Here is an 11,671-nt window from a genome sequence, read left to right as displayed (position 1 = left end):
ACGTTACGTTTTTTAAAATAAATGAACAAAAGATGTAAATACTTACATTAAACTTTATTTAAAACCATGTATTATTACTTTTAATAATGTATGTGTTCAAAACCAAATTACTTAATATTTTATCAAATAGAAAATATATTTTTACAAAAAAGAATTTTAGTGAATATACAACTAAAATAAACAATGCGTAATATTATATATTCTGGGGGGAAAACGCGTTTTTTTTTAATCCAGTTTAGTTACTAGAGTTAATAACGCTAAAATTTATTAATCGTTTGACCAAAATATTTGATCGAACTGAACAAATAAAAAATAATTATGTACTAAAAAATATGTTGTAGTAATACAATAGGAGTAAAAAGATATTTTAATGCTTAAAATGGTAACATTTAACAGTTTGTGACACTGCTTTTTTTTTGTGACTATATTTTATTATTGTTTTCTGTTTCTAAACTTGGTTTCATTTCTGCATTAAAAGAAAAGAATGCAGCACATTCCAGTCATTTATAATTTCTCACATTGGGAAAAGAATATTTATTCAACATATTATTTCTTTTATAAAGAACCAAAAAAAAAAAAAAAACATTTACATACATACATACATAGAAAAAGTGGATTTGATTCCAATAAAGCTAACGTGCAAATAGACACATTATATTTCAGAAAGTCAGCAGGGGCGCTCCGAACTTAAACTTTTGGGAGAACGCAAAATCTCAATTTGCCGAATGGAACTCCGAATTTCGTCGAATGATGATAACTTTATTCAGTAAATTACCGCCCATTAGCCAGGGCTAAGGCAGAAATACATGAAATACACCGCCAGCTCAGTCATTTCCAGCCGAGGACTGCATTTCGTGCTTATTAGCACTCATCAGCCCGGCATAGGAAAGTGACTGAGCTAGAGATGGAAAACCTCTTATGGAAGCCAAGAGGGCCAAACAAACTGGTAGCTAATGTACATTAACTGGTAGCTTAATGTACTGGTCTGCGCTAATTCTACATTAGCTACCAGTTTGTTTGCCCTCTTGGCTTCCATAAGAGGTTTTCCATCTCTAGCTCAGTCACTTTCCTATGCCGGGCTGATGAGTGCTAATAAGCACGAAACTGCAGTCCTCGGCTGGAAATGACTGAGCTGGCGGTGTATTTCATGATGATAACTTTGCTGAATAGAGCTCCAAATTTTGTCAATTGATGACAATTTCTCCGAATCATCAGACAAAATTTGAACAACAAGGAATTATTTGGAAGATCACAGTGATGTATCGTAACCTCCCATGGGGCACCTCTGGAAGGCAGGGATATTGCCCTCTCCACCCCTTCCAAGACGAGCCTACTGTTGCATACAAAAGATTCTCTTCTAGAAATTTGTCAACGTCATTTTTATTAATTACCAGGCATTCTAAAGTAACACCGTCATAGTGAATTCGACTTAGCGTGCAATCGTACGCGACGATTCACTTTTAGCACATGTCATCAGAGAGTGACGAGAACAATCGATAAGACAGCTCTTAATGAAAACATAAACTTCGAAAAGCGAAAAATGATTTTTCTCTTTAAAACAAGGATGCTGCATTAAGCTTCCTGTGACGTAGACAGGACACACAATAAAAAGGCTTATCTTAAATAGCTGTCTGTAAACTTATTCCACATTCGAAGAAGTAATGTCATTATAACAAAACATCCTATGAAGACAATGGAAAAGATATTGACTATACTACCTCTAACGATTTTATTTGGTAAGTGGTTTCTTTTTTTTCTTCTTCTTCTTTTTTGGGCGTAAAAATTTAATTTCGTCTAAAAACAAATGTTTTTTGTTACACTTTTCTTTTTCCTGCATAACTGAAATATTTGTAATGTGTAACAAGGTATTTTGTATACAGTACTAATTTATCAGGTATCAAAATCCAGTGTACAGCTTCAGCAACCATTCTACCTAATTTTAGTCATTGTTATGATCTTGAAATTATTATTAACCATTTCCAGATTTTCAATATGTTTATATATTCAAAATTCGCTGCTATATAATATGATTCAATGTTAAATTCCTTTACAATGATAATAGTTTGCGGCCTCTATGATTTTACATACAGTATAATGTAAGTGAACCTTCTTTTTACGAATACCAATACAGTTTTCTCCTTCTTCAAAAGCACAACAGCCCTTTACAGTCTTTTGCTGCCTTGTTCCTTCTTATCCCTTCTGCCATCAGCGACACTGTACCAATTTTTTAGTTTTAGGTTCATTTATTCTGTTTTTATGTTATTAAACTATCAATTTGGCGGAATTTCTTAAGTTCGAGATCCCTCAGGTTTTTTTGAGTGCCAAGAATTTAGTGGGATTACCTTCAAAAGGTTGGACGCAAATTGAAATTTCTGTCCATTATGCATTATATATTGTACTTGAATTCTGTGAATTACATGCGATTATACATGTTTAAAGGTTTACGTATACTCAACATGCCTTCCTCTGGCTGCACAAATAAACGGTAAACTAATTCATGCTACACTTGAGGATTTACGTCTTACGACACTGAGTTCACGACCGCTGTGATACGATTTCGTAAGTCATCAGGAAACTCAACATGAAAAAATTGCAGGGTATGAGATCAGGGGATCTCGGTGGCCAGAAACGAAGAGCCAACTGCAGAGCCTGATTACCGCAGCGGTATGGGGGGCACAAGCCCTTCCTCTTTGATCTCAGGGGGCCCAAAATCCCCTTATTTATCATGCAAATTGAAAATAATTAATGATTCCCTCAAAATCTTAATAACAATGATATAATTGATATTTCTGAAAATGCCTAGACAAGGAGAATAATCCCTTATTTGTTGATAAAAATTCCCCTTAAAAATTTGATCTCTTTGCAAATCTCAAAAACCAGGGTTCGAAAATATCATGATATTTTCGAAAATATTCGATATTTTGATACATATCGGATATTTTGATATGTATCCGATATTTTCAATTTGCACAAACTAGTCTAAAAATAGTAAATACATCCTCAAATCACGCTTTATATTCTTATATTATAATTAAAATTTGTAGTCTTAAAATTAAGGGTTTTTTTCATTATTTACATCTAATATTTCATTTTACATTTCTATCACTTTTAATGGAGTTAATTTAGCATTAGCTGTTTTACTCATTTTTTTTCTGTTAGCTACTTTTACAGTTATATAATTCAGAAATAAATAATATGCATTAGTTGGTGCACAGTCATAAGACATTTTCTTTTTTTCTGAGCAATGTTTAATATTTAATTAGACACTTTTAATATAAATTAAAATTATTATATTATTACTAATTTTATGAATATAAAATACAAGTAAAAACTAATATTATATTACTTTGTTATATTAATGATGTATTAATACATCTTAAAAATATAGTACATAACTGTTTAGTTATTTTTAATAATTAATTAAATATATTACTGTGATTAATATACTTTTTGGGTTGAAAATACCGTAGTTGAAAAATAAATATCGAAAATATCAAAATATCATGATATTTTCAAAATAAATATCGGATGAATATCGGCGAACCCTGCCAAAACCACTCCAAGTTTAGTCTGTATTTACTATTAAAAATTATATCACAGATAATTTTGATATTTACGGTTTACTGCAACGGGCAAAGTTTAACCACATCTTATATACCTAACTATCGTACACTATATCTCTTCTACTTTTTAAACGTATGAGGTACCACAAAATTTAGCATGGTTGTCTTACTACGTAAGGATCGAAATATTTTATAGCATCATTATATAGAATAAGTGAAAATGGGGGGGGGGGGTCACAAAATGATTTTCGTGTCCAGCGTCTTCAAAAATCTTAATCGGGCCCTAGGGAGTGGGGGGCCTGAAATAGAAATGTGCCCCATATGCAATATCAGAATGATCGACCTCTAGCTAACTGCAAGCTATGTCGCTTCCAACAGCTGACAGTTCAGTACAGTACGGTTCTGCAGCATTCTAGTGGTATTATTCGAATTTGCAGCATCCTCTTGTAAATATACCGAAAACATTCCAAGTACAACGTTTAGTACAAGAAATATAGCAATTTGAAATTTTGTCCATCTTTCTGAATCACCTTGCATTGCTAAAGGTGACTTGTTGGAAAGGTTAGTTGTTGTTTTCTATAAAGTCTGTGCAGTTCAAAGTTGTATCTTGCTCTCCAGGTTTACATTCTTAAACAAGGGCAAAATTATATTTTTCTCAAGCACGTTTTTTATTTCGAATCCTTTCTCAACTAGAACTCAGTTTCAAACACCAAGAAAAGAACCTTCCCCTCTAGACATGAAATTCTCTTTAATGTTAGTTCAGGAAACTTTCCGATTTGAGCATGATTTTCGCCAAATCTTCAAATTATGGATGTCACAGCGAGAATCCATTGCTAGCAAGAACAGAAAAATTTAATGAAGCAGGGTGCTTGCTCGGAAACGTCCTAAAATAAAACTGTTAAATAAAATCTGTATCATTTCGACTGGAAAGAACATCCAAAATCACAAAAAATAGGTAACTTTTACTTCAGTTATGTGTAATTAGGTGTTCTGTCCTTGAAAAACTTGGAACTGCCATTTAATTCAATTTAGAAGTTGAAAATAATTTTTCATAGTCCTGATAGAAATGTGTTTAAACGGGGTAAGTTTGCTTTTTTTTTCTTTGGCTGGCATGACACTGTGTGTATGTATGAGCGTTTGACTGCGCATGAGTGTTTGAGAATGATGAGTGTGTGTTGTGTATGAGAATGTAAGTATGTGAGAGAGTATATGATTGCATGAACATCAGCAAAATTACTCAGTTTTGCTAGAGATGATAATAATACTATGAAAAAATATTGCCATTGAATATTTTGAAGTGAAGTGAAGAATGCAAATGACTATTTAGCAAAAAAGAATTGATGCTGAGAGTTAAGTAGCACATTTTTCTTTCATTCAGTAAATTAAATATATTATTGATTCCTCACTATATGTGGATATGTATAACTAGTGAACTCATTTACACAAAGTCTAATTTTTATATTATTAGCAAATTTTAAAAATTAAAATCAGAACAAACTGAAAATTAAAAACAAGATGATATACTTGAATATATAAGCCAATTTTAAATTCTAATCTTTTTCAAATCAGGATGGGCCAGATGTCAGTGGACGACTGAATCCGGTAGGGATATTGCCATTCGCTGCTACACAGAACTAGCAACTGAAGGAGATATCACGAGCTTATTCATCGATGTTTCAACTCCTAAGCAAATTGCATCTTTCTGCTCGTATGTATCAAAAAAGATTGTTTGAAATATACTACATTTAACGAAGTTGTCATCAATAATCAATAATATGTCACTTTAAAAATCGGGGGTGATTCTCAAGAGCATTTAATACTGATTCACATTCAATCAAATTGTGATAATGATTAAATGCATGCAATTTACCGACAGCCTGGCTATTACATCTAGACACTAGTTTCGTCCTTGGTATGAACTCATTAATCTGAAAGAGTGAATAACCGATCTGGAGATAGATGTCATCTCATGTAAGCTGAGAGTGCTAACGAATTAGTAGATAAAGTAAATTTATCTCACCAGTGAGAGTCCTTAACATGGTGAAGTTCAAATGGAAAATTAAAAGATAGAAAAAAATTTAACAATCATTTAAATTTCAAAATCGAACAAATAAACCAATAGTTGAGTCAAGGAATTGACGGGAACGGGGACTTTCGTGGAGGAAAAAAACTACAAAACTTAAGCAGCAACTGAAAGATGCACGTTTTACAATTTCTATTTAGATTGTATTTCATCAAATAGACTCTGAAAGACTAAATGTTTAAAATCATATTTGCATAATAATTTCCTTCTTTATGCTAACAAGTAATATTGTTGTTTCATATACTGTCACTAGAAATAATGTCTCATAGTGCAAACTTCTTGAACTATGTTAAAATGCACTATAGGAGATTAAAAAAATCCCACGTTGTCTCACTCTTATATATATATATATATATATATATATATATATATATATATATATATATATATATATATATATATATATATATATATATATATATATATATATATATATATATATATATATATATATATAAATATATATATATATATATATATACTGAAACCCAAGTAAAAGTTTTTTGCTTCTTAAAATGTAATGCTGTAAACAGCATTACATTTTCCGAAGGTTTTTGCCAATCTCTCACAATAATGTAACATCACTTTTTATAGGGAAGTTTCTGCTTTGAAAAAATGTATCAGAGACAACGAGCACTATCTCTCACTCGAGGAAAATACAGAGTATCAAGTGAAGACTGGCGGAGTAACAGTATTTTACCTCAATATTTGTCCACCAGGGACAAATTTGACTCCAAGTATGTTCAGACTTTTTTACTCTATTTATTACATGAATTAAACTCTAATCGTGCGATTTTGTGCAATGATTGATAATTACCTTTTGTGTTTCAATTGTTCTCTTATTGTAATTTAAACATTACGTTTTCACAGAATATCAAGCTAATGCTCCTTGCTTTCAACTCATAAAAGATCACATTCTTGAGTGCGGATCGTATTTGCCGGACTTGTCCACTTTCAAGATGAAAAATGATAAAAAAGCAAGATGTTGGTAAGTGTTCTTATGTTCTGTAACTTCTTTACTAATAATAAAGCTGAAAGTCTGTATGTCTGTCACACACATAGCGTCCTGACTGTTCGGTCGATTTTCATGAAATTTGGCACAAAATTAGTTCGTTGCATAGGGGGGAGCTCCTCGAAGTGATTTTTTGGAAAATCGATTCTGTTCTTTTTCTATTCCAATTAAAAGTCACCACTGGTGGATTTAATTCCTCTGCAGCAATAACGAGCGAATAACCATTGGACGAACAAATTACCATAACGTGGACAAGCAAATTACCATAATATGTACGAGCAAATTAATAAAGTATATTGGCGAGAAATTCATCATTTATTAATTCTAAATATACAGGCAAATCAAATGACCTTTTAATTTTCTACTACGAGCAAAATCGTGCGGGTATTGCTAATATATAATAAGATTGAATAATCATAAGAAGAATATACTTATGCATAGAGACATTGATAAAGGTTTCTCTTTTTGAGCAATCATGAACTTATAACTGTTCTCACTTGATTGTTGAAGTTGGCAATCTAAGTCACCTTTGAGATCTACCGGCATCCGCAATCGGGTGCTCCTCCTGTGCGATAGAGTCCTTGTCCTCCGGAATCGACTTTATTAGTACCCGACCATCTCGACTTTACACAATCATTTAGACCCCCCCCCCCCGTCGAGCACACAACTTCCAGCATGCAGCTCTTGGCATTCATTTGAATTTTGACGTCTTGAATTCAAATTATGTTTTTCGTAATCATAATAGCGATTGGAGCACTTTGCAGAAACGAGAGAACTAACGAGTTGGGTCTTATCGTTATTCATGGTTATGAAAAACCTAATTTGAATTCAAGAAGTCAAAATTAAAATGAACACCAGAAGTTGGATGCTAAATGTTGTGCGCTGGATTTTTTTCCCCCTACAGTTCTTTTTTCAGGGAGTGAAAATACTCCATTGATTTCTTTTCTTTGGAGGAGATAAGTGCATTTTGGAGGAAGAAAATATACGAAAACAGGAAAGACCTTATTGGCGATCAATTCCAATGGAGAAAAATCGACTTTCCTAGAATGAGATGGAAGATGGTAAGGAAAAGAAAATCTGTGTGTGTATGTGTGTGTGTGTACAGCTATTCTACTTCTTTAACTTTGAGCTTTTTTGACATCTTAAATTTAAAAAAACTTTTAAAACATTTAAATGTAATATTTTCAAAATTCCACCCTTCCCCCCCCCTTCACAAGAAATATGCTTTTTGAGTTAACAAGTGTCTGGTTGTACCCTATCATTTATTAAGTTCTAAAAATAGATAGAGTGAGCATTGCATTAAATTCAGAAAGTAGAAAGTATTTGCTGCGTGTATGGCGTGAGAGGGTAAGAAAATTTTTTATTCTGGTGAGATGAGATTTCTTGGAATTTTTATCCGAACCGGTAATAATCTCTGCTAAATTGTCGATGTTTTTACCATCGATCTTTAGGGTCTTTTTTTTTTTAACCTCGATGTTTTTGCGTTTGATATCATTTCTATTTTCATGTTATATATTTGAACAAAATATAACCATCAAAAATGTGAATATGCTTACAGCTCACAATTATGATGAAAGCTTTGTTTATAATTAGTTATAACAAGATCCATTGCATCGGAAAGAGTTGAAGCTGAATCAGAAAATATTTATCCCTTTTAATTACTAAATTGGGGCAGTTAATGATTAATTATCATAATTGTTATTAGATTTTCTTTGGCAGTTCAAACACCTTTTAAAAATGAATTTAATTCCAGCATTAAAACATTTCTTTGAGTTTAGTATGCATGAATATACATTAAAACGTAAGAACATCAATGTTTTAAAACGTTGATCATTTTGGGTCGATGTATCGACATCATCGATGTTTGAAATTTACCATCTATGTTTTGAAACATCTATGTTTTGTCATCAATTTCACGCCACTACCCAGTACTTATCTGTAGTCAAAACTAAGTAAAATCCTTTTTTTTACCAGTGCAAAGGACACCTCAATAAAAATTCAATATGCAGGAATATACATTAAAACGTTCGATGTTACAGAACATCACCGTTTCAAAACATTGGTGTTTTTGGATCGATGTATCGACACCATCGATGTTTTAAATTTAACATGGATGTTTTGAAACATCTATACTTTTTCATCACTATCACACCACTACGCTGAACTTATCAGTTGTCATAACTAAGTATAGTCATTTACTTATTTACTTTCCAGTGCCCTAGTGTCTCACCACGACTGCATGCTCATGGTAACAGAAGAAAAATGTGGCAGCGAAACTAGAGAAGTAGTTAATTCAATGCTGGAAAAATACTTTCAAAACGATTTGAGAATATGTTCTGGGCTAACCGTTCGTAATTGTTCGAACATTGGTGATCACTTTTCTCATGTTGATTATGGTACTACTAGAGAACGCGAAGGCAATGAAGATGTCTTCAAAAAGACAACAGTTGGTTATCCTTCGAAAAGACGTGGCTCAACAGAATGGGACGATTGGAGTAGAACAACTGTCGCTGATGACTGGAAATCACGTACCAGGTTCTTTCATACTTCAATAAAAGGCAGTGCTAATTACGTTTCATCAAATGTCCTCATTGAAGTGTTATTTTGCTTCGCGTCTTTACTTTTGAAGTACAACTTCTGCAAACTTATGTAAAAAAAAAGCGTTTTTAAGATTTTTGTATTTTTGTAATAAAGTTGTTATGTTCAATTGTCTTTTTTATGCTAGAGCTTACTTTGTTCTTTTGCTGTGTTTTTACATGGTATCCTGTTCGGTGCATGTCCGTTCATTCAATTTAACTTTTGAACTGGAACAGAGAACCTCTTAAAATAAGTTTTAATGTAGTACAACTATTTGTAATACCATTTTTGGCTATAAACAAACTAGAACAGCATAAAAATTGAATGCTAACTATTTCATGAATGTTTTTGTAATAACATAGAAAATTCTTGGATTCCGAATAGAAATGTAATTAAAATACTTTTACTTTCCTGATGATTTAAGTCCCAAATAGTATAAGGATTTATTTGTAACTAATACGAAATTAAAACAGGCAAAACTTCAAAAGAAAAATCTATTTCTGAAAGTTTTCAAACTTTTCCAAAGAAAAAGGAATACATATTTGCTTTTTTGTAGTGAATCGCTTAATACTTGAGCAAAACTTTTTTTTTAATAATGAATTATTTAGAAATTTTTGAACAAGATATCATTTTGAGAGAGATTTGTGAAGTTGAATACTTTAATAAAAAGTGTTGTAATTTCATTATATGCAAAAGGTAAAAAATAATATATTTTATAGAATTCGTTCCTACCGAAATTGTATAATGTAACAAGATGCCTTAAAAATACAACACTCTATGAGTTTTTTGATGCAAGAACAAAAGCCGCCAGCTTCCAGTTCGTGGTTTGTTAAGTGTGCAGCGCAAATAATTAACATTTCACGTTATTAAAATTTTTTGTTTATTCTTTTTATTGTTTTTGTTTTAATTATTTTTTATTAGAAGTGGAAAGTGGAGAGGCAGCGCAATGGAACACTATTTCATCATATTAGAAACAGATTAGTTAATCTGAAATTCAAGTCTTCGCCACCTTGAATTCAATTTTAAATTTTACTCAAGAATATTCATGACGAAAAAGAAACATACAATTAACATATGAATCAAATCTACAACTGTTTTCATCACTGAATGTTTCATTTTCTTCTTACAATACTTTTCTTACAAAACTATTTGTAAGAAAAATTTAACATTGAACTGAAGGTCGCGAAACTCGAATTTCGGACGCAACTCCTTTTTCTCTGCTATGAAGGATTTGGACTTATACAATCGCTTGAGAAAGAGTTCTTCATCGAAACATATACTATTTTATTTACACTTATTCTTTAATAACGCATTCTTTGAAAACTAACTAAGCAATGACCCAATAGCAGAACATTACTGGTTAGTTCTCTTTGTAAATCGAAACGTTTTGAAATAATAAATTGTTTAAATTTATGGTTTCTTTTCTCTCTCCCTCTATCTCTTTTTCTTTTTTATGCGTGTGTGTAGTGTATTTGACAAAAACTAATACTTTCATAAATTCAACGATTTTCAGAATTTTTTTTCCGAAAATAAATCTTGTGAATCTAACTGATTAATTTATTTATCTCCATGAAATATTTTGAAAACGAGCTCATTTTACATTAATTATTATAAATCTGCTTTGAATCAAATATTGAAATTTGAGGAGACATTTGACACTTTGTCAAACTTCAAAATATTTTTTAATTAATTCGCAATTCATTTTTTTTTTAATCCTTACTTGCAGTCAAGTTCCAAAATATACAGATTTTTCTTGCTGACAAAAAAAAAAAACTTACGTAGGGGAAAAGAGGGCACATGTGAACATTTTTTTTTTCTTAATTTCTGAGAAATTATCAATTTTTCGGGGAAAACGTGTCTCTATGATTGAATAGTCTTTTCTTAGTACCCTTAATTTTTTCAGATTTTTCAAAAAAATATTTCTTAACGTTGTAGAAATTTCAAAAATGTCTTCAATTGTTTGCATGTGCCCCTATAGAGATGTACATGTAAACAAGCCTGAGGCATGTGTGGAAAATCTTCATAAAATCCTAAAGTATACCTGTGCGCAAGAGGGCGCTTTTCGATATGCAAATTTCCCACCTGTAGGTTCAATTTAGTTAGATGTCTTTCTGTTCATGTATCGTGAATTCGTGGCATTCGATAGCTCGATTTTTGTTGATGTTGGTCGTCTCGTGGCAGTTCGCATTGCAAGGGTAATTTGGAAGCCCGTTCGTATGTAGAATCCAAATGAAGTTAATTTATGTTTTTAGATAGTTGCCTTAGCATTTTCTTTATGGTGCATCGGCCGCAAGGTACTGCACAACCATTTGATAGTTAGAATTCGTCGAATAGTGATGTGCTTCTTATGTTACATTGACATCGTTGTTGTTTCGTACCATTGGACATAGTAACTGAAGAAATTTGGGTGAGTTATTTGTTTTCAATTTGTATGTC

The 11,671-nt window shown here is 31.9% G+C and overlaps 1 protein-coding gene across 1 annotated transcript; it reads left to right on the top strand.

Annotated features, from left to right (window-relative positions):
- The first annotated feature begins 1,600 nt into the window (after nucleotides 1-1,600).
- Nucleotides 1,601-9,355, top strand: LOC129217311 (uncharacterized). The gene is made up of 5 exons (XM_054851587.1): nucleotides 1,601-1,736; nucleotides 5,133-5,271; nucleotides 6,241-6,383; nucleotides 6,517-6,634; nucleotides 8,873-9,355. The coding sequence occupies exons 1-5, from the start codon at nucleotides 1,685-1,687 to the stop codon at nucleotides 9,309-9,311; spliced, it is 891 nt and encodes a 296-aa protein (XP_054707562.1). The 5' UTR covers nucleotides 1,601-1,684; the 3' UTR covers nucleotides 9,312-9,355.
- The last annotated feature ends 2,316 nt before the right edge of the window (nucleotides 9,356-11,671 follow it).

This window comes from Uloborus diversus, chromosome 2, assembly GCF_026930045.1.
Source record: "Uloborus diversus isolate 005 chromosome 2, Udiv.v.3.1, whole genome shotgun sequence".
NCBI classification, from domain to species: domain Eukaryota; kingdom Metazoa; phylum Arthropoda; class Arachnida; order Araneae; family Uloboridae; genus Uloborus; species Uloborus diversus.
This window is presented reverse-complemented; position numbering and strand designations above follow the sequence as displayed.

Coding starts and splice junctions, on each gene's coding strand:
- LOC129217311 (XM_054851587.1), top strand. CDS start 1,685: ATGAAGACAATGGAAAAGATATTGACTATACTACCTCTAACGATTTTA. Junction 1,737..5,132: donor ACCTCTAACGATTTTATTTG/GTAAGTGGTTTC, acceptor TTTTCAAATCAG/GATGGGCCAGATGTCAGTGG. Junction 5,272..6,240: donor CAAATTGCATCTTTCTGCTC/GTATGTATCAAA, acceptor CACTTTTTATAG/GGAAGTTTCTGCTTTGAAAA.